The following is a 24,666-nucleotide window of genomic DNA, read 5'->3' as shown; positions in this document are numbered from 1 at the left end:
TTAGTCGTTTGAGGGGAATATGAAAGGCCGCATATGATAGATGGATTGGGTGCATTTACACGGGAGCAGATTAGCTGTTACCCGGCTAAAACCTTAGTGGGTGTTACCTTAACCGTGTGGGGCCTACCTTGATGTATTTTTTGTATATCCACGCTGTTAATCTGTTTTTACATCTTATTTTAGTTCGAAATAAGAAATATTAAGAAGATCCAAATCTCAAGTGTGCTTTAACATTTAAAACAGTGATGAATAACCGTTAAAAATATTTTGTGGGCCACAAAAGTTTTGGATCAAGCTGATGTTTATATTTTCCATTCATCCAGTATTCTTTACATTAATAACAGGTTGGATGGCAAATAAACATTAAGAAAACTCAAAGGTGGGCTCTTTGGAATTTTTAATGGTGAGACACTCAACCACCACTATTTCCTTTGGTCTGATCCACCTGAGATTTAGATCTACTTAATTTTTGATACCATATCATAAGATTTGGTGGAGAAACGGATGAACGGTGTAGATATACAACATATCATCAAGGTAGGCCCCACAGTTTATCTGGGTAACACCTAATCCGCTCCCCATTTACACGCCACGATGAGATGGGCCGCACAAAAACTTTTACAAAGCTTTGTAGTGGATCCGGTCTCATGTTTTTCTGACCGTCTATTTTTTTTACACCATATGAATGACCCAGACATCACACGTGCGGACGTTTCTCAGACCATCCAAACCATTACGCACTCCCCAGAGGGCGTGCGGATTGGGGACTACCCCCACAGGGACCTAGCTAGAGACGGACAGTTCTACTAACGGCTCTGTAGTGCCCACTGTGATATATATATGTTTTTACCCATCATTTAGGGCATGAGCCCGAAATTGAAGCAGTTTGAAGGCTCAAGTGGACCACATCACAGGAAGCAGTAGGAATTGAAAGATTAGGGTTGAAATTTTCAAAGGTACGGAAAGTTTAGGCTGATGTTTATGTTTTTCTTTAATGTCTATGTGAGGTTATGAACATGTAGCATGGAAAATAAATATCATGGTGGTCCCTAAGAAATTTTCAACCATGTGAATTCAATCTCCACTGCTTTGTGTGGTGCGGTCGACTTGAGCTTTCAATGTGCTTCCTTCCTTTTTGGGCTCATGTCATAAAATTATCCACCAAAATGGATGGATGGGAGGGATAAAACATATACATTATGTGGACCTTATGGAGCCCATGACAGCACCGTTGTCTCTAGCTAGGTCCTTGTAGGGGGTAGTAACCAATCCGCCCTCCTCTAAGGAGTGGATTGCCGGCGAAGCCGGTACACTACCGTTCTCGATGGTGTGTTGATGTCACTAAGTTCTGTAGGCCCCACCATGAGATATACGTTTTATTTGAAATGATTGTCCATTTGGTCAGTTCGTTGTAAGGCTTGAGCCTTAAAAAGAAAAAAAAGATAGATCCAAAGATCAAGTGGACCACACTGTATAGCAGTGGGAGATTGAATGTTTACCATTAAAACCTTCATGGGGTCACACGAAAGTATTGGATCAATCTGATATTTGTTTTTTTCCATCCATCCATGTTTGTGTGACCTTATGAACAGTTTTGATGGAAAATAAACATCATGGTGGGCCCTACGAACGCTTTAACAGTGGAATCATTGTCCCTGTTGCCAATTGTGGTGTGGTCCACTTGAGCTTTGGATATGACTCATTTTGGGGCTCGTGCTCTAAAATGATCTCTCCAAATGGATGGATGGTGTGGATGTCATAAATACATCATTATGGGCTCCACGCAACTTTGAAGGAGATCTAATTATTAGGTGGACCATACCACAGAAACAATGGTGATTGACCATTAATGGGTCATGAAAGTTTTGGATCAATATGATATTTTCCCCCTTTCATCCCAACTTATGTGACCTTATCAACAGATTGGATGGTAAATAAACACTACATAAACATTAATATGCACCCTAACAAGTTTTTAACTAACAAGTTTTTAATGGTAGGACGATCAATTGCCACTGCTTCTCATGGTATGGTCCACCTGATAATTGGATATACTTTAGTTTTGGGATAATGCTTTAAAATGATATAAAAAGCAGATAAACAATGTGAATACATAATACACATATCAAGGTACGCTACATGTTAACCCCATGATAAGGTTGGCATTGTCTTGGGAGAGGCGGCGTCTCACCTAATCTGCTCACTTAATGAGAAATTTTCATATGTAAACTTTACTTTTAACCGAGCAACCTACTTAAACCTCCAAAACTTCACTTTTTATTATTAATCTTAGGGGTTTTTTCAGACAATAATACCTTTGCTATACCAAAAATCTTTCTGCCTTTATATTTTTACCTCAAATCATCTATTCATTTTTCTTCTTGAAATCCCTATTTCGTTTTATTCGTTGCTTCAAAATGGCTATATTGAATAGAGGTTTTATTCAAGATTTGAAGAGATAGGAGAGGAAGAAGATGGTGCTTCTGTTTAAGAAACCACGCATTCAGGTATAATCATTTTGGAGAAACTTCACTTCGATGAAAATTTACTTGTACTTGACCAATATTTATATCATACTTAGTGAATTTTTACTTGTACTTGGTCATTATTCATCTATACTTGATCATTATTCACTTGTACTTCATGATTTCGTTTAGTGAATTTTCACCTAAGAAAAAATGATGTTTGAAAACCATCTCAAATCTTTATTACTGACAGTTTTTAACCGTCGCATGAGCCATCTTATTTCATATTGGATCAATTTTCACCTATTGTCAGTCAATTTCACCGAGATTGATATTCAAAGGGAATTTAGTCAATTTCACTATGAAAAAAAATACATTCATTCTTCATTCTTACCTCCCACAACCATCGTTCTAATGAAACATGAGTTCAAGAAGAAAAAGAGTGCGGTAAAATACAATACGATTTCAAAATAAAAAATTCTTATGGACAAAACTTAAAAGATTCCAAATTTATCAATACAACCAATTTGAAATGATGAACAAGATCCTGAAAAAAAATTACAAATGTAAAATAACAATAACTAAAGATTCATTTAACAAAAACTAAGAGAAGGTAAATTTTTAGATATAACTAAATGAATGGAATATAACCTAGAAAACGATGGTATTTTTGTCCAAAAAAAACCGTACAACATTGATATACTAATGGAATGTAAAATCTTGGAGGTTTAATTAAGCTAGTCAGTTAAAAATAAAATTTATGGAGGAAAATTTCTCTCACCTAACTGGTAGTTATGTTAATAGAGCGAATTATTAATTGGGCCATGAACTGCTGCCAGAGATGAATGAAATAAAAGCACGTTTGAAAGTAGTTTAAATTCAATTATTTAGATTTTGCAGCATTGGGGCCTTACCATGGTCAGGTTCTATGAATCGCCTCTGGCTGTTCGGTCACCTTCATCAATTTCTCATGAAGATAGTGGTCCCTACCTACCTTCCGACCGTAGGTAGGATCAGGGTCATGCAATCCGTGGCCCCCCCTCTCCCCCTCTCTAATTATGTATTTTCAAAGGAATTTGAGTCCTGTAAATTGCATTCGACAAGTTGGGCCATGTGTATGGATCATCAGAACCGTTTAAAAGATAATTACCAACATTACACAACTGATCCCATCCATTCGATCTACGAATGGATGAAATCCCAGAATGATCAACCGTTCATATTCATGTCCATTGTTTGAATGGTGAGGATCATATTTAAAGAAAATGACTATAATTCATGGCCTATCCATTGTGGGGCCTACCTACTTAGGTGGTTATGACACTCATTCAAGTTTCCAAGCTGCTGGTCTACAATTTCCTTTCAGTAGTCCGTTAACTACCTTGGCTTTTTCCCCGAATGTGTGCGGAGGTGTGGGAAGTGCTGCAGGTAGGGCTGTCAACGGGCCAGGCCTGGGGTTAGTCTTGGCCCGGTTTTTGAACTTTTTCGGGCCGAGACTGCCTATTCAGTATCTGATTTTGCAGGCCCGACCCAGCCACCCTGGCTGAAGGTTTCCTTCTCATGACTTTCAAGTCTTCAACAAACGTTCGAGTTTTGGTACAACGCCAGGTATGGCTGTAACCCGGATGCAGGTGGTTCTCCCTACCGTACACGTGGCATTTTACTGGAATCGGGACAGCTCAAATGGTTGGGCCCACTATAGATGTATTATATCCCAAAAAACTATAGTTCAGATACAAACCTAACTTGTCTCCTGGTGGACACCTAAAAGGACGGTTAAAATGAAAAGTAGTGATTGGTCCAAAATCAAAAGGGAAATGTTCACAAACCAGAGGTCACAATGATCTAATCAGTCTACTTATGACTAAATATCAATCTACAGAGGGTCCAAATGTTTCTGCTGTTGGATTTGAGGTAATGCCACGTGTACGGTTTGGAAAGCCTTACATTTTCCTAGTCAATCTTTTGCAGAGTATACACGCGTTTCCAATTCTGACAAGTGGGCCATATAATACTTTAATCCAAACCATTAATATGTTGAATCCACCGTTTATGAATCATTCAAATTATATAATTTTCTAATATCCAATCAATCAATATTTGTAACCATTTTCAGTTAAATACGGACCGTTCTTGCCTTTATCTTCTCGATCGTATATCCTTAGGCTGGAAATCCTACGATCAAGATTCACCCATCAAGTTACATCCATCCAAAAATCTGTGATACGAAATATCAAAATCTGGATTTCCGTAAAATGGACCCCACTTATCAGAACTGGAAATGCGTGTATACTGTTAAAAGATACGGTGCCACGCAATATATAATTCCTCCTCTTTCAACATCTTCTCTCTATATATATGAATAAAACAATTCACTCACCTGTCTTCTTCTTCTTCTCCTCCTCCTTCTCTCTCTCTCTCTCTCTCTCTCTCTCTCTCTCTCTCTTCTCCCCAAAATACCCCCAATGATACTCAAAAATCCAACGCCATACCCTCCGTCCTTTTCCCATTCTTAAAACCGATTCCAATCATCTCCACCGTCCATTTAATCACACCCTACTCCTTCCTGAGAAATGGACAGGCCCCCAAACTCAATCCACACCGTCGGATCCGGCCCACCCCTGACCACCACTCCCACCACCTTCGTCCAAGCCGACGCCCACACCTTTCGAGACCTCGTCCAGAAGCTAACCGGCGCCACCGACGACACCCCAGACAAGCTTCCGATCACGGTCCCCGCGCGATTCTCAGCCGCACGATCGCCTGACATCGTTGGGCCCCGACGGTCCACCTTCAAGCTCCACGAGCGGCGCCACAGCATGAGGAAGCTCGAGATCAAGCTCGGCCTTACCTCCCTCCGCAGCAGCAGTAGCTCGCCTGCGTCAGGATCGTTCTCCCCACGATCACAGCCGTCGGTATCGCCGATCCCGAGCCCGGTCACTCCCCTCGGGTCGGACCCGCTCTTCTCGGGCCATTTCCTCGGGTCGGGCAGTGAATCGCCGTCGTCCGTGTCCGAAGAAGAGAAGGCAATTGCGGAGAAGGGTTTTTATCTGCATCCGTCGCCGTTGAGTACGCCACGTGGCCCTGATCCGCCCGAGCTTCTTCCGCTCTTTCCTTTGCAATCGCCGAGGCAGAAAGAATGAGAGGATTTTCATCGAAGAAGGAGAGAGGATTTTCATCGAAGAAGGAGACTGGTACGTTTGGGATTCGGAAATTCCCTTTTTTAATTTTCTTTTTCTCAATCTCTTTGGCTATTTTCCGGTAGTCCCGCGGACTACTGAACCGGTCTTTCTTTTTTTTTTTTTGAAAAAAAAAAAAATCTTTTGCTGAGACCTTCCATGGTAATATGTATGTTTGGAATTTGATGTGGTCTGCGATCTACGCAAATTTAGAAACATTCTCTTGTTGTTTTGAGATTTTCAAAACCCTTTTTGGGTAGTAATGCGGTTTCATCATTGGAGAAGAAAATGGGAAGGGTTGTAAAAATGGTCTGCGCTTTCATCATTTGTAAAATTAGATTTTTTCGGAGGATCTCCAATTCAGGTGGTCTTCTGGCTATCCTGTGGGCGGAAAAGATGGGGCCCACTTGTGAAATGATGGCCCCGTCAATGGGTTTTTTTGAGTGGGTCGCGAGGTGAGAACGCGTGGATCCCACCACTGCGTTTACGTGATCCATTGGTTTAGTAGTCCGCGGACTACTAAAGTGCATTTGCCAGGTGGGTCCTACCATGAGTGGGCCATGGACGATCCTGCCCATTCGATTTGAGGCCAGATAAAATCAAGTCAGTTTTTTGAATGGTTAGGATCATCTGAGGGACTTCCATGGCCCCATCTCGTGAAGTGGGCCGTGCTATCATCCACGTGGCATACCTTGCTGATTAATATTTCACTACATTGGCTACCTGCCTTCTCTGCCGTTGATTTCTTTCCAACATTCAAATCAGAGGTTGCAAGTGAAATGAGGAGGGAAAAATGCATGTAAACCGCAGGAGTATCGAAGTTGTAGTTCGCAAGTCCTCAACCGTACATAAATACAGCACTTCTCCGATGGGCGAGCTTGCCCAAAACGCAAAAAACCAACGGTTCATGTTCAAAGATCAAGTCACCAACGGTGCGGTGAGGATCATCCCTAGACACTACTTTTAGACCATGTTCCGCGAATGACTTGAAAGTCCCAGCAAAATGGACGGCTGGGAACGTCTCTGGAAGATCAATTCCAGTAGTCCGCGGACTATTAAACCGGACCTCGAACGAAGAAACTTTCGTGTTTGTGATTTGAAAACTGCAGCTTCTGACAGTCGAGGAGGCGAGAAATGGGTGAGCCGAGGGCATTATGGTAATTTCAATCGCAGGACGCGGTCAAATTAATTTCCGTCCTCGGTTACCTGGATTTTGAAATTTACGAGCCGTTGCGGCCCGAGCCAGGCTCGCGGCGTCGAGCCTCCGACGGGTGGCGTGCGGATTTGTTTTTGTGGTCCCCTCCCTCACTGCCGATATTTGATTCCTCTTGAGGTGGGGCCCACCGTCCTGAGCAGGTCTTTCTCGCCAAGCCAGAGTCGTTGTCGAGAAATGGTACCCTGGCCTACACTGGGCCGTCGGATGCTTGAAAATGGACGGCCTGGATCTTCTGATGGGGCCTGTCTGATTGGTGGTCCTGATATTCAGGCCCACGTTTTTTATTCATGCACATCCCTTTTTACTCCTGGCGATGTAGCTTATACTGACGCTATTGCGAAAAGTTACAAAAAAGGGTGTTTCCATCAAAAGAAGGTGGCTGTAAAAGCAATTTCCAATGTCAGGTGGGGAAAATCCAGGTCTGGAGATAAATATCTTAGTTAGTTATCAAGCAGTCTATATCTGTACACGTGGCTTACGTGTATGAGATCTAGACAGTTCATTTATTGGGCCCGAGCATGGATGGGACGTATGTTACGTATTTCGGTGACTACAGTGGTGGGATGATCTTGGCCGCTGGTTGACTGTTTATTGAATGTTGTCTGTTGGTTGAGCTTTTTTGTACAAGTCATCGAATCAGCGGCTAGGATCATCCGCTTGGTGTGTTTTTTTTAGTGTGCACTGTTCTTCGTGGGGACTAATAGATGAACGGCCTGGATCTCATACTTGTAAGCCACGTGTATGGATGGTCGAAGAAATAGGGACCATTGGTCTATATTCAACATACATGCAGCGACCCACCTTCTGAGTCAAACCAGACTGATTTTCGGGCAAGGTAGACCCGATCTGAAGAAATAAGGACCATTGGTCTATATTCAACATACATGCAGCGACCCGGCTTTTGAGTCAAACCAGACTGATTTTCGGGCAAGGTAGACCCGATCTGATGAAATTCTTTCTGGGCCAATAGTTAAAAAGGAAGTTTTGGGCATTGCCTGACCGGTGGGGGGTATGGCCCATCTACAGTGTGGCCGACGTTTGGACGGCTTAGATTGATGTGCATGTGTGTCGCATGCACGACGGATGCATAGATGAGTAGAGGTTCGCCAGCTCCACACTCACACGAGAGTCAATCCGCCACGTGTGTAAGTCATCTGACGTATGTATATGCTGTACCTTAATTCTGGCCGTCATGTAAAAAAAACAAGAACAAAAAAGAAGAAGCCATGTAGCAGTGCTCAAGAAACAGGAAGTGGTGGATGAAAGTATCTTCAAACAAGTATTTCGAGTACTTTTTGAGTGGTCATTGATGATGTAAATTCAATTTTACAGGTGGACAAAATAAAGTAGCTGACTCATGCGAAAGTTAAATAAGAGAAAGTGGTCCAACAATGTAACAAGATAATGATACAGAGACAGTCTTATTCTAGCAACTATAGTAGTAGTAACGGAAGAAGCATATGAAAAAATAACTTACATCACAAAAGTATATAGTAAGAAGTTTTATATCAATTAAACTAAATAAATTTACCAATTTACTTTATTGTAACTTATTTTACAAATAATAATAATTAGTAGTGATAATTCTTAATTATATTTTTTAGTTGTAATTCAAATTTATACTCATGCACTAAATTTATTTTTTTAATCCAATATCACACGGTTCTTTTAAAAGACTTGTTTTGTTGCTCCTAGTGACCGCTTATGAATTTTTCCTTTTGTTTGATTATATTGGTATTCTGAAAAGTCATTTTTGTTGGAAGTCAAAGCGCAACCTAACTTTAAAGGAAGAACCCCACTATCTGATTATCGCTTGATCACTATAAAATTCTGTGAGTGGCTGAGTGAGCAATCGATCTTCTCCGAATCTGGTCATATACACTCATATTAAACATTTTTGCTTATTTCACCGTTTGGGGTCAAAGTTGATCGGTTTGGAACAAGCTACTTTATCGATTCTGGCATGCCCACACACTGCATGTGATAGGAAACAAATTGTGTGCCAACAATAATTTACATACCCAGTAGGACTAAAAAAACACTGCTTAGTTGTCATTAATATTGATTTTGTATTGACCGTACAAAAAGAACAATTTTAGCACATATGTATACTAATCACTGCAGTAATTTTTTAAAAATCATAAATCGAAGGGATGGTCGTAATGCTTTAATAGTCACTACTAATATTGTTATATCCAATGAGCCTCGTGCTCACGAGGAGTTATAAGTTTAATAGATGCTTAAGTAAGTAAATTAACTACTACTCTGGTGCCTGTTTTACTAACTTTAAACAACCATTAATAAATTTTACAGATCGATCCCTGACAAAATAGATAAGAAATCATTTTAAGCTTTCCTAAGTATCAAATGTACCTAAATAATGGATCAAAGTAAACTAAAAATATATTTTTATTTAAATCAATATCAATGAATTGTTCAACAATTAAACCAATTACTTAAATCAAAGTAAATTAATACATTAAAAACTACTACAAACTTCACCTCTAAGTCTTAACTAAGAGATCTAGCCAACCAAAGACATGAATATTGAACAAAACTCGAAAGAAAAACATAAAAATCAAAGAGGAATTGAAGGATTGAAGAAGAAAGAGGACTCTTTAAAAGCTCCGCAACCTTTTACTCTATTTTTTTTACCTTAATTCATGTTTAGGAAGGTTAGATTCATCCCTTTAAATAGGAAAGATTCACACCGATGTGAAATCGACTTTAATTTTATGAACTTTTGTTATACTTCCGTCATACCGACTGTAGCCTTCAGTTGTAGTTGAATTTCACCAGAATAGATCTAAAGTCTCTATCTCTCTCAGGTAGCATTGAACTCTTTTTTTATAGCATCGAACATAGCTTTGGTCACACTTAAGTGTCGAATTGAATGTTTTTCAAAAATCACAATTTCTTACTGAAATGTTCTGTGCACATTCGGTTAGACTGAATAAATCTCAGATGAGACCGAATGGTCTTTTATTTTTGTTGACGTACTTTGTGATTCTTCCAGTTTTTTATCCCTTTTACACTTAGTTTTCTTTGATCTTAGGCACTTGAAATTTTCATTAATCACTTTCAAATCTCCGAATCTTTACTCGGTCATTCTTTAAGCATTAAATATTCTCTTTAATCATTCTTTTTATCTTAGCTCTCCAAATCATCGTTTATAATAAAATATATGTAAATAAATCAATTAAACATATCTATGCTTATAAGGCTAATGCATAATAAGAGAGAAATATACAATATTTCACACTCAACACAAATTCACATCAAAAGGAAAGTCATGTGTTCTTGGTCATCAACTTTATCTTGAAATTTGCATTATAAAGCCATGAAAATGGAATATGCCTTGTTGGTCTTGTTCGGAAGGGTGAAAGATGTTGATTATTCAAAGCAAAGACAGGATAAACTGGCTCTCCAAAGGAAAATATGTGCATAAAGGCACGTACATCCATGATTGTTGGACCCATGCAACCACATCCAAAATGAAATGTATTGGTCGACCGACTCTAAAAGGTTGAAACTGTTGTAAAGAGGAAGGTATTAGCTAGATATACATACAAAGAAAATTTGATACATTCATATGTTCCAATCTGCATTTATGTGTCACCATGTTGTGTTTCAACATGAGTAAATCATTCTGCCAAACTATTCATCAATTTTGGTCATGATTTTGGAGACTTAAATGCATTGGAAAGATCCATGAAATGATCATATTGGACAAGTAAATTTTCATCAATTGTGAATCTGATTTGTAAATTCGATGTTTCACCAAATAAAAGCTTGGCTTAATATAATTCACATTGAGGGAAATATGATCATTCGTTCGACCTGACTTTTAGGTGTTTAACTTTCAAGGTCGGCCGACCATTTTGAACAAGTTAGATGTCGTACGCATGTTGTCAATGGGAGTATGGGACCCACGCGCAACCCTTGTAGAATAAGTTTTTTTCTATGAGACTTGAAGTCAAGTGAATTCATGGTCCATATTATCCAAACTTAGGGCATTTTTTTTCTCACATGCACCGACTCCCTATTTGACCATCATGAGTCTTTTGTCTAACATAAGAGTATCTTTCTATTATTTGGCTTTGGTGTTGCACTCATGTGTCCTGTTTTTTCCTTTCAATAGGTCAGTTGTTTCCTCTAACAAAGAAATTTCACCTCTCCTTCCTCCTCTCCCAATGGGTCACTCTCATTTCATGGGCAACCTTCCCTACACGTGCCAATGTGGTATCCATGCATGAGATCCAAGCCATTCATCAGGTGGACCCAACTTGTACTCTCGACCCCAAAAACCATCAGGAGGGCCACACATGTCAATTGAGTGCGGACCATCGCTTGTCATTTTCGTCCATCCATTTTCTTATACCCTTATGACCCACGTGATAACTGGACCAGCTGGATTTTTTGGATATGGGTCATATTCTCAGGGACCCACATGATGGACAGCCTCGATCTGACACACGTGTGGCACATTGATCAGAATAGGATCTGGGTGGCCACGCTCTATCTACCGTTCATCTCATTTCTACAAATCTGAACGGTCCAATGTATTTATGATACAGAAATTCTAACCAATGGTGGATCTTTTCACCATGAAGCTACACCATTGATTCGGCTAGATATAGGTGTGAAGGAGCTCTCCTAATTAAGGCAACATCCATCCACCTAATTTTCATTTCTACCCCTATCCATTCATGGGTGCCACGTGCTGCAATCAGGGCCTTACAATCGACTGTGGGCCCCACCTCTCGATGTAATTCAGACCATTGGGGAGACAGGTCTTATCGCATGGTACGGGTTGTATGGTCCTCAGTCCTTCGGCCGTCGCCATTTAACGATCGAAAACGGATCTAGTCAATAGGAAGTAGGTGATTGGTGATGTTATGTTTTTATTAGACTAATATGGGAGACTTGAATTTTCTAATAGTAAATTGTTAAGTGGATTTATTTTATACTCTGGCTGCGTATGATACTTGATAAACAGGCACTCAAAAATTATACACATAACATTAGTAAACTCAAATTACAACTAAATTGTAAAACTGATGTCCACATTTTATAGTTCCAAAATCAAATTGTTTGAATGATACTAACTTATGATTGATGGATGCTTATTACCTAAAATGGGACCATTCAATAATTTTCATTTTTAACCGTTGGATGAATGTCTGATAATCAAATGAGCTAAATTTTTGGTCCATGGTACATATAAACTGACACCCAAATTAAGAAATTTTAATATGAATTAATTTTATGGCATGTATTTAATTTATATGTATGTAATCTTATGGGGCCTGTCTATCATCTGTCACACTCTGCCTGAGTATCAAAGTTTTTCTCCATTTATTAAGTATCTGAGGTGGGCCCCACAAACATAGGGTTGAAAATGTGTTGTGTTTGTCCATACATGATTGCAACACAATGATGGTCATGCCATCGAGATCATGTTTCCATGAAAGATCCTTATTGAGGAAGATTGCTGGGGGTTGTGTGTGGGGCCCACCATTCCATCATTCTACGCCTCCTATCAGTTTTCAGTACAAACAGGACACTGCCATCAGGCAGCGGATTAGGTCCGGCCCTGGCCTCACCCAAGACGGTACGGCCCTTATCTTTGGGCCCACCTTGATGTGTTTATTCTACATCTACACCGTCCAACCCTTTTGCCAGATCATTTTAGGGTGTCAGCCTAAAAATGAAGAAGATACAAATCTAAGGTGGACTATACTGTAGGAAAGAGAGTTGATTGAACGGTCCACAATTAAAGTCTTCCTACGGCCCACTGTAATGTATATTTTTCATCCAACCCGTTGATAAGGTCACAAAAACGTGGACGAAGGAAAATAAATAAATATCAGCTTCATCCAAAAATTTCGTAGCCCATAAAATTTTTTAATGGTCAATCACCACTGTTTCCTATGTTATGGTCCACCTGAGATTTGGATCTACTTCATTTTTGGGATCGTATGCTAAAATGATCTGGAAAAAAGGATGGACGGTATGGATTTTGAATTCATCATGAAGGTGGGCCGTCTTGGGTGCGACGGGGATCGCACCTAATCCGTTCCGTTGCCATCAGCTGATTTGATTTTATCCGGTCCAAAGAAATCCTGTGAGATTATATTTGTCTGCCTTACACCATTTTCTTCTTGGTAAGGAATCGCGGGCTACATGCCAAGCCCATCATTTGATCATCCAAACCGTTGATCTGATGGGACCCAACGTGGATCGATACCAACCCATAAATCTCCACCACTGGAAGATCCTAACCGTTCAACCTTTGACATTATTTCCATCTCTAGGATCGAACGATTTAGGAGAATTTTCGTCCCTCCCCGATCCATGCAATAGCCGATGAAATCAATGGTATGGATTGATGAATAATGGCCCCACCATGCGTAAAACTGTGATAATCAGGAATAGTTTGTGGAGATTTAGTGGGCCATGACCCCACAATCCATCCCAACCGTTGGATAATGACAAAAAGGGTGATGAGAGTACAAAAGAAAGCATGGTTGGAATCCAGAGGTATTAGTTTAGTCACTTCAGGAAAAAAAAAAGGAAGAGAGAGGGGTTATTATAGGAGTTTTGAAGTATGGATGGATAGTGGAAAAGAGGGCATTGAGGGAGTGATGAGCCCTTTTTCTTCAAAAAAGCCACAGGCACTGGGCCTTTGCTTTTCTGTAAATTCTAAAATGCGTGAGGAAAGTTGGATGGGAGCAATCATTGCCAACATGAGAAATGATGGGCCCCACCTCTGGAAATTGATTTATGCTACCCCATTTTTTTATTATTATTGTTGTTGATGTTGTTTTTTGTTTCGTGGTTTTTCACGCCTCTGGGTTGCTCCTTTCTCTCACACACGTTTACTCTCTCTCTCTCTCACCCACACAGCCCTGCACACCTGCTTTCTCATTCTCACTCTGTCTTTCTCTCTACAGTACGCACTTGTTTTGATTTGGTTACGTAAAAAAATGATGATAGTTGTAGTAAGAGTGGCAGGCCATTTTCAGTCTCTATCTCTTTCTTATTGAAATTTAATAATCTCAAATTACAGATTTATAATTACTGTAAAATAGAAGGAAATAGGAAACTAAAAAATACAATATTATGAACATATTTAAGATTGTGTGATCATGTTGTCTTTAAAGCGATATTCATCCCTTTTCAAAATAATTAAGATTGTTAACAGGTTGCAGGTAAATAGCTTCCCAGATACGACAAGTCTATATGTGGTTCTACGTTTAGCAAACATGAAGAAACCATTGACGGAATTCTATGGACATAGTTTTCTTGACAAATGAAAGATAAGAAGAAAATTCTCAAATGGAAAGAGAGTTTAAAAAAAAATTTAAAAAAAAAAAAAAAAAACAAGAAGAAGATTAGCTTTGCTTGCTTAGACCACTGCACTGGTTTGAGTCTTATGGACCGGTTAGTTCTGGCTGGCTCAAGTTTGTTTTGAACATGTTGGCTTGAGCAGAGAACACTTAGAGTTTGCTTATTCACATGAAAGAATGAGTTAATTTGTTTGTGATTATCGAATGGACCAATCAAGATATGTTTATATGGATAAGGGTGGCTGGATGTTTTGGTCCTGGGTCATAAATGCAATAAACCATTTCTAATTGTTGGTGAGAAACTAGGCATTTTTTGACAATTTTATACCATTTCGCATGTGGGAAGCTAGTTGCATGCTAGCCATGTAGGCACAATGCTAATCGTTTCTGACTGTTTGGCTAGTCACATAGAATAGTTTCTACATAGTCTAATTAATTACCGCATGAGCAGTTATAATAGATCTTTTAAACGGCTCCACAACTCCTATATAAGGCAAATAAGTCACTGTCAAACTCACAGTACTCTAAACCCAACCACTTAAGTTATTTCTCTTAGTCACCATTGCATTGCAATTCGCACCTACATTGCGTCAATTCACGAGGGAACAACCCATCTGTGACATGATGTGCATATGTAAAGTGCAAAGTGTTCCATTAGCGCATCTGTAACTACACTGCCTTATATACCCATGCCCTTGCACCGAGTCGAAAATCATGATTGAGGCTGAGCTCATGCCTACCTGCATGTGTTCCCAATGCAAAAGCCTTGATAATACTCATATGTCTTGTCAAGAAAATATTTAGTTACTCAGTTAAACGAATTTTTTCTTCTTTTCTATCTGATATATTACTATTCACAAAGGTAAAAATTAATTTTTTTTTTCACAAACATATATATATATATATATATATATATATGGGAAAAGGTACTATGTGCTCGACCTCACAGGTTCGTCCCATGAGGTCGAGCTGTGTGGGCTCCACTGTGATGCGTTTCGAACATCTACCCCATCAGTCAAATGCACCATTCCATCATAGGCCTAGATCTCAAAAATCAAGTCAATCCGTGACTTGCGTGGGCCACACCACATACAGAAGTGGGGAGGGACCGTGCACCATTAAAACATTCATAATCATTTTTTGGGCCCACCGAGATGTGGTTTGCAAATCCAACCCATCCATTATGTGTGTCCCACTTGGATGAGGGTTCAGACCAAGTTTCAGCAGCATTCAAAACTCAGGTGGGCCCCACCAAGTGCTTTTATATGTTTTAACAGTGTCTTCACATATTTTAGATGGTATGGCCCACCTGAGTTCTGTATACTTCTGATTTTTGGGATATCCCATAATTTAGAGAGGACCCATCAAATGCACGGTGTTAATGGTAGACACCCATCACGGTAGGGCCCACACAGCTCGACCTCACGGGAGCTTATGGTGAGGTCAAGCGCTTAGTACCTTTTCCATATATATATATATATATATATATATATATATATATATATATAAACAAAATCATTTTCTATGAAAATCTATCTCTCCGTCTCTCGGCACCGTCCACATACTTGTTTTTACGCGGTTATGTAGAAAAAATTACAATAATTGTAGTCAGTGCAGCAGGCCATCTTCAATCCGGACCGTCCATTTGGTGGGCATCATCTTGGATTAGCTACCCAAAAAAAAAAAAAAAAAACCCTCCAATCCCAATCCCAATAACCTAATTGGATGAATATTTCATGTCGAATGTGGACCGTCGATCGATCTTTTTCAGCATGTCAACTAGAAGACTGCCAGTTGAATAAAGCTTCCATCCGATCGGTGCAATTTGTTGGTTGTGGCCACCCACCGCGAGGCACGGAATCAGCTGCCCTAATTATGGTGGGGCCCACTTATTGCGCCAACCACGAGGTCCACGACTCGGTCTTTAGGCTATTTCCATATCATTACACTTCTACTTTCTTCTTCTTCTCGAGTTCCTTTTTCATCCGTCGCCTACTTACATTCCAGCATGTGTCGCCGCCCACTGGGACCCACTTTCAGAGTGGTCCAATGATCGGAACCGTCAATGTTTTGGAATATCTGATATAATGGACAGATTAATAAATTTGAATTGAACAGATGGTTGAGAACATCCCTAGATGAATTTAGAACAATGAAATGAAGGAAGAAATTCAATGGCTATCAAATCTCAATCAACTGTAAAAATCAAAGGTTATGATAATCAATGGAGGGTGATTATGGGCTACTAACTTATCTATGATTCTAAAGATAATTTGGACAGTTCAAATCATCGGAATATCTCAGCATGTTGGACCAAGTGGCTAGAGACATACGTGGGATTCTCAGTCTCGACAGAGAGGAGAAACGAAGTCTCCTGTCTGCATGGATCATCCAAACTAGAGCGATTTTGGGAGAGACGCACCGCAAGATACGAAGTCAAAATCGTACACGCATTACTGCAAAAGCTCCCAAACGCTGACGTGGCACATAGTGTCTCATCCAATCCATCCACTAGATGGCCTCTGACGAGAATAGAATGATTCCTTCTGCCAATCATCGATTTTCCTTACTGTACGGAATAAATTTACGGTTCAGAAAATTTTAGCCAACTTTCAACGTTCATCTTACACGGGTGCTCACTTGATAATCGGACGAACCTGATATTGTGATTGAATGAACTAAATGTTGTGAATTGCTTATCTGACGGCTTGGATCTTGATCAAACGGGTCCGCATTGGCAAAATTCGTGGGGTGTATGGAGCTGTTCAGAGTTCCTGGGGAGATTAGAGAAATTTTCACGCCCAGAGTCGCATCTTCGTATTCTGACAAGGGGGTCCCACATTGTTCATCCAGACCACTGTTCCGTTGTGTAACCACGTATATGGAGAATGGCACAAATTTCTCATGGATTGGAAGGTCCCAGCGACCAATGTTATGAACTCTTCCTGTTGCATGCCACTTCCTGCAGGCTCATTGTAGGCTACAAAACGGAATATTAAAATGATCCATCAGTAACATTTGTTTTATAAATTATTCCAAAAGAATTCTAGAGACAGATAAATGGCCTGGATTATGAAATCAACGGTCCAATTTAATAGAATTGAAAAAGCGTGTCTACAGTGCAAATATCCCGGCCATGTAAATGTTATATCCAACTGTTAATTGCAGTCGCGCGCTTGAGAAAACTGTGGAAGCGCACCGGTCATTATTCCAACAAAGACGGGGGACTTTGACCTTTGAGGTACTTCGTACCAACTCTTCTCTAGTTTAGTCGGACAAGCCTAGAGGAGGGCCGAGCCGTTCATAAGGTGGGGCCCACCATGAACATGCCCTAGTAGAAAAATCAAGGCCGGTCCATTTACCAGCTGGGACACACGTTTCTGAGAAAGATGGACGATTAAAAAAAATGATAATCTTGTTGTTGTTCAATATACATGTGTGGCCCACCTGATGAATGAATCTTCCGGAATATGGCAGGTTCATAGTCGCTCCTACCTGATGAGCGGCCCAGATCCATCACAGCCAGATGATTAGGTAATTTGGGTGAGGGTTTCCCACCATTCATCAAAAGTGGCAACTCAGTAGATGTACACGTGGGAGCATCATAGTCGATGGAGCATAGCTCCAAGTTTACACTCAATGAGACAATCGGAACCGTCCGATTAGAGACCGTCAGATGAGCAGTAGAAAGAAAATGATCAGTGATCCAAGTGCAACTAGAGAAGTCAGATGGTCAAGATCATCTGATCGATGTGATTCCTAGTCTTGTTTCATGTACCGCAGGACCCACCGTTCGAATGGTCTGGACTGATGAACATGTATTACCTACCGTGTGGCAATGGGATCTACGATATCTATTTCAGTACACGTGTATGCATGTCCACGTGCCACGCCTCCAAGTTTACGAAGAAAGCAAGGGAGAAAAAAAAATGATACTCTGGCAGAGGGGGTTAGTTCGTACACATCCAACAAAAATTATACACGTGGAGTAGTATAGCAGACAGGTCTACTTAGATAAAACCGTCCAAATAATAGATCTTCTTTAGATGGGTCATAAATCGATAATTATACATATTCCAATTTTCTGATTGGTGGACATGTGATGAATGGTTGAAGTGAAAATCAGTAATCCGGTGGAATTCAAATGTTCATTGCTGAGGGGTTAGGATCCTTCGGTCTATGTGATTTGGGGTTTGACCCTTCTATTGTGGGCCCCACTAATTGGACGGTATATAATTAAGTTATACCCTGACACGTGTACGTTTCCTGAGTGCATTGCACTAACCATCGCACTCCGCCAGAGTATGTTAATAACACCGTGCATTTTCTAAGCCCACCCGCATGTATAAGACAGCCACAACAATCTAAACGCCACCTCCTGTGGAGAGCGGATTAGGTGAGACCCCGGCCTTACCATAGACGGTGCGGCACATACCGTGGGGTTACAGTGGGGCCCACTTTGATATATTAATTATATATCCATTCCGTCCATATGTTTTTTCAGATAATTTTAGTTTATTGTTACAAAATTAAAGCAGATCCAATTACTAGGTAGACCACACCATTATAAATAGTGGTGATTGACCATCCTACCATTAAAATTTTCTTAGGCAGTATATTAATTTTTACGTGGTGTTTATTTACCATCCAATCTGTTGATAATGTTACATAAGCCTAGATGAAGGTAAAAGGAAAAAATTATCAGCTCACCGAAAAATTCGTGGCCCATTAATGGTCAATCACCCCTATTTCTTATGGTATGAACAACATGATAATTGGATCTGCTTCAATTTTTTAAGATGATAGTTAAAATGATATATAAAAACAAATGAACGGCGTCGATACATAATAAATACATCAAGTTGGGCCCCACTGTAAGGGCCGCACCGTCTTGGGTGAGGTCGGGGTCTTACCTAATACGCTCTCCCTTCTGTGTACCGGATGGCAAGTGGGTGGGAGATCAAGCTGCCCATCTGTGACTCGCACCGTCAGACACCACGTAGAAAAGATCTGACTAGTTGACTGAACAGGTGGGCCACCATGTTAGAAACCGGCTGACGGTCGGAAAAGCTGGACTCCGCTTTTTCACCCGTCCGTTTGTTACTTACTTTGCCCTCATTTTATGAGTAGATCTGCGTAATTTTTGGGCATAGGCATCTAAATGATGAGATCCACCTGATGAACGGCTTGGATCTCATACCCGTGTGCCACGCTGTTACATGTGGTGGTGTCGTTGTGTACTGCCGCATCCACACGCGTGGACTTAGTAGAGCTCGAGTAACACCAAATCAGGGCTAAGCGGAAGCACTTACGTCACGTTGATACCCAGCAACTCTAGCGCAACATGCTCACACGTGTGGGCATGTACCTAGAGCAAGAGATGTCATGAAAAACACCTCAACACAGTTGTTGTAAGATAGCCTAAACACAAAATAAAAAGGTTGAAAGAGTTAATATTCAAAGACAGAGAAAATAAATAAATAAATAAACGACAAAAGGAATAAAAATTATATGATTAGATAATATACTTGTTTTGTTTTATGGGATAATAATAAAGAACTTCCTTCTTTACTAAAATAATATAAATAAAATTATAAGATTCTGAGTATATTCTACTTACAAGAACCTCCCACCAAAATTTCTTCTAAAGATGAATACATGAATACCCATGGTTCTCATTATATAGACAACATATGAAAGAGCACATGGCAAAGCCATAAATCTAATTAAGCTTTACTCTATACAACAACGTGTGTACATACACAAGAGAGATCACCATGAAATGTAACGTTGTGAGAGACTCACTACCGTAACATTTCTTCACTTGAAGGCTAGTTTTTCTAATAAAAATAATATATATATATATATATATATATATATATATATATATATATATATATATATATATATATATATATATATTATAAAATAAAAGTTGTCCAATGTCTCCTTTCGCTATGTGATAATAAGTCCAAAAGAAGTCCTGCACCAAAAAACTCATCCTTTACAATAGGCTATGTTGGCATATTTGTTATATTATCGTCGGTGTGAATCTTTTATAATGAGATTTGAGTATCTCCACCAATCTTCTGTAATACTAAAAATCAATGTGATCGGTTCGAGCATGAAATATAAGATTCCTACCTAAGTGTAATATGCTTTGATTGTCAGAGTGAATCACCATCACTTTTTGCATAAATTAAAATCCTTCCAATGATCTCTTTAAATAAATTTCTTCCTTACATGCTTATATGGTTGACATATATTCTTCTTTCATAATAGACAAAACCATCACCGACTAATATCTTAACATCCAACTAATCGCACCACTGACAAAAAATATATATGGCAAATATTCTTTTATCACGATCTCTTAGTGGATATTGTTTTTATCATGATCTCTTGCATAATATGCATTTACAAACAAACTAACTTTAAAATTTAACCATTATAACAAATAGCTTCCTTAAAAGTACTCTGCAAGTATCAAAGGATTCACTTCATAGTAGTCTAATGATTTTACCCCAGTTTGCAACTTGCTATTTCAACTCAATACTCGTTTAATGTCTCTCACTGATATTTTCTTAGTGGAACTTTCTTTGACCATTGTGGCATCACTAGAAGATTCCCCATGTAGTTATTTTTATAGAATTCTTCGATGAACAATGTAGACACGGTCAACTCTATATTGACATATGAACTGTTGCTGAGATTCATAATCCAAATATTTCACGAATCTGTCATTGAACAAGTCAAAAGTGTAACATTTTCTTCATCATCAATCTTTACATTGATCATCGCCATTTTATTTTATTTTTTATTTAGAGATAACAACGATTTTATTGAAAAAAGAAGAAGCATACAAAAGGAAAAAAAGAAAAAACAAGAAAGAAGCGAATTGTTGAGATAACAGAAAGCTCCTAATCACCGAGAAAAGACATATCAACCCTCTTTAAAACATTTACATTAACAGCCGATTCGATGACCAGCCTTTTAGCCTTAGATCCTACTACCCTACTAGAAGACGACCGATCATTGAAACACCTATCATTCCTTTCTTCCCAGACAGCCTAACAGATGGCAAGGATACGCCAGATGATGGAGTTAATTTTACCAAGCTTAAACCCATTCCAATCAAATGACATCTTAGCTGCAGATTCTGGAGCGCACCAACTGACCGAAAATTGCTGACAAAAGTCGGCAAGAATAGAGGAGATGAAAGGACAATGAACCAGTAAATGATTCACAGATTCTATGTGATGCATACAACATAGACAAACGTTAACCAGCTACATGCCTCTCTTTGACAATTATCTATGATGAGGATTCTATTACAACTTGCCAACCACCTGAAGCAAATGTACTTAGGCGGGGCCTTGTACTTCCACATGAATGAGGAGATTTCGCTTGTGATCTGCACCGCAGGATAGATTGCTGCATAGAGAGACTTGACAGAGAATGATGTTGTTTTCTCCAATGGGCAAACAATGCTATCAAGCTGAGAAGTGATAGTCTTTACTTCTGAGATACAATTCTGAAGTTCCATATATTCGTCAGTTTCACTTTGAGTTAGATTTCTAGTACATCTGATGTCCTAAACTAAGTGATCGGGAGTGGAAGAGCAGCACCTGTTGATGGATATATTTCTGTCAGGAGCAAGCCTATATATTTGAGGGAATAGAGTCTTGAGAGAATTTTCGCCACACTAGATATCTACCCAGAACCTAATCAAGGCACCATTACCCAGCTCAAACCTGCTTTTGAAACAGAGAGGGTCTTCACTTGTAGAATACCCCTCCATATGTAGGAAGCCTTATAATATGAAGACTGTTTAGGCCACCAACCTCCCTAGGACACCCCATATTTACCCTTATAATATGCGCCTCCCTCGACAGCATCATTCTCTCGTCGTCGTCGTTGTCATTGTCGTCGCCATTGCCGTTGCCGTTGTCGTCGCCGTTGCCGTTGTCGTCGTTGTCGTTCCAAGACAGATTTTTCCATATAAAAAATTACAAAGAGTAGGAGATTTGTTAATCAAGGTATCAAAGTCATTCAAGTGTTCTTGTAAAGAATGTTCTTCTTCCATCTTTAAGTCATATAGTTGTCATAAGAGAAAAATCTTGTTTAACATCAATTTCCCTTCATAAACTTTTACAATTTGTCTTGCAAGCTTTTATAGTGGTTTAATCAGATACGTTGAACAAAACCAAATCATATAGTGCAAGAAAAATATTTATCATACCTAAATAATTTTTCATATCCAATAACTTGTCTTTCATTTTACATGTTTATTTTCTTTTCCTTTTATCGCAAGCGTGCAATCTTTTTTCACCCACACTGCATTCATCTTCAGTTTTCACAATGTGTAACTGGATCTGCCGAATTTCAACACCTCGAATTTGATAGAACTCTATTCAATCATTTAAACACACAATTACAACATAAATACCAATACCAATTTTGTGCTAATAGGTTTCTCAACATTTACCTCTGATATTAATTGTTATAGAAAAAAAAAAAACCAATCCATACAAGACAAGTTAAACCATTAAAGAAAATGACTAATATTCAAAAAATAAAACAATAGACAAAAACATTAGATAAGAAGTTAGACATTTACATGATTCAACAGTATACTTATGTCACATAGTTGAAATATAAATAAATAAATAAATAAAATTTCACTAAAAATAAGAGAAACAAAAATATAAAAATTACTTATTTCTCTTATCATACAAAAATTATGGGAGGAGGGGGGGCAACACCTTATTAAAGGGCACATGGCAAAGCGTGGCAAAACTTTAATTCAACTAGATTTTACTATGCACAACTACATAGGTACGTACACAACATCAAAGGGAGAGACGTCTCTCACACAGATACGTATCCCGGCAAGAGACTCTCGGGCGCGGATTAGATACCGACGAGGTCAATCGCTGCTGAAGTAACGTCACCAAGCTATGTGGGCCCTTCCATGATGCATGTGTTGTATCCACACCGTAAAAATAATGAGATAGATCTATAGTTAAAGGGTATCTAATCCGCGCCCGAGACTCTCGCCACCCCAGCAAGGGAGGAAATAGGATTGCTTATCGAGTTACTCAGTACGCTTTTATCACACCGAGTAAACTCAGTTGAGCATGCTATGAATGTATATGGGCTATCCACGCCGTCTATACGTTTTTTCAAATCATTTTAACAGTTGATTCCAAAATAGAAGTATGCCTAAAGCTTAAGTGGACCACACCAAATGAAACAGTGGGAATAATGACTTCCACCGTTGAAACCTTGCTAGGGCCCACAGTGATGTTTATTTGTTATCCAACCTGTTCATAAGATCACAAAGATATGGATGAAGGGAAAACACAAATATCAGCTTGATCCAAAACTTCTGTTGGCCCCTAGAAATTTTCAATGGTAGAATTTCAATTCACACTGTTTCCCATGGTGAGGTCCACTTGAGATTTGGATATATTTAATTTTTGGTCTCAAGCCATCAAATTATCTTTTAAAATGGATGGACGGAGCAGATAAATAATGTAAATCATAGTGGACCCCACAAAGTTTACTCAATACGCAATATGCTTCCGCAAGAGCGACCCTTCTCAATTGTCTTTTTGGACTGGGAGTCTGGGACGCCGATTGCGTCCTACCCCGGCCTGTCTCTAGCTGGGAACGGGCGCCCACCGTAATTTATGGGTGTTTTATCTCTGCTGTCCAATTTTTTTCCGTATTGTTGATGCAAAAATCTGGTTCGTCCTCTTAGACCTTCGTATACCTGCACGAAAAGAGGATAAAGGAGACCCTGGCTTGAGCAGGGGACCCTCCGATGCCAAAGTCAGGCCTGGATTCTGGGTCTAAACGTATTGAGGGATTTTGGGAAAGAGTTTTTGCCTTACCTCCCAAGACGATGAAGGTTCCTCTTTATAACTGCAGGAGCATTTAATCGTACGAGGATTCTTCTCCTGATATCGTGTGCGGGATCCTCTCCTGGTATCACGGAGAAAGGATCGTGGCTATCTCCCGTCTTCGTCCGATCCCGTGAGCTTCGGGGTCGGGGATCTTATCCCGAGATATTCGGGATGAGGCTTTATCTCGCGCTGGCCGATCCGATAAGAAGATCGGCCCGATGCATCCCCGGATCGCTGATGTGTCGTCCGAACCGACTTAACTTCTGTCTCGGTTTAGTGAACCATGCCTCGGATCTGACACATCCTTTGGTGACCCGAGGCATTAAGTCCGAGTCTCCGAACTTTGTATCTTTTGTCCCCAACAGTAAGCCCCCTCACTCCGTGTGTTTCATATGACACTTAGGAGTAGCGAGTTTTGAGTCGGTTCATAACTTAGTCCGAGACAATAAGTAGTCATTCAATGCACTCTGTGTCGCCTTTGATGGGAGACAGCCGTCAAATCACTCACCCCGCCAATGAGGGTTGGACACGTAGCAAGGGCAT

The 24,666-nt window shown here is 39.7% G+C and overlaps 1 protein-coding gene across 1 annotated transcript; it reads left to right on the top strand.

Annotated features, from left to right (window-relative positions):
• The first annotated feature begins 4,868 nt into the window (after nt 1–4,868).
• On the top strand, nt 4,869–5,761 carry LOC131217076 (VQ motif-containing protein 4-like). The gene has a single exon (XM_058211819.1). It carries the CDS (start codon nt 5,039–5,041, stop codon nt 5,606–5,608), a length of 570 nt encoding a protein of 189 aa, XP_058067802.1. The 5' UTR covers nt 4,869–5,038; the 3' UTR covers nt 5,609–5,761.
• The last annotated feature ends 18,905 nt before the right edge of the window (nt 5,762–24,666 follow it).

This window comes from Magnolia sinica, chromosome 10, assembly GCF_029962835.1.
Source record: "Magnolia sinica isolate HGM2019 chromosome 10, MsV1, whole genome shotgun sequence".
Taxonomy (NCBI): domain Eukaryota; kingdom Viridiplantae; phylum Streptophyta; class Magnoliopsida; order Magnoliales; family Magnoliaceae; genus Magnolia; species Magnolia sinica.
This window is presented reverse-complemented; position numbering and strand designations above follow the sequence as displayed.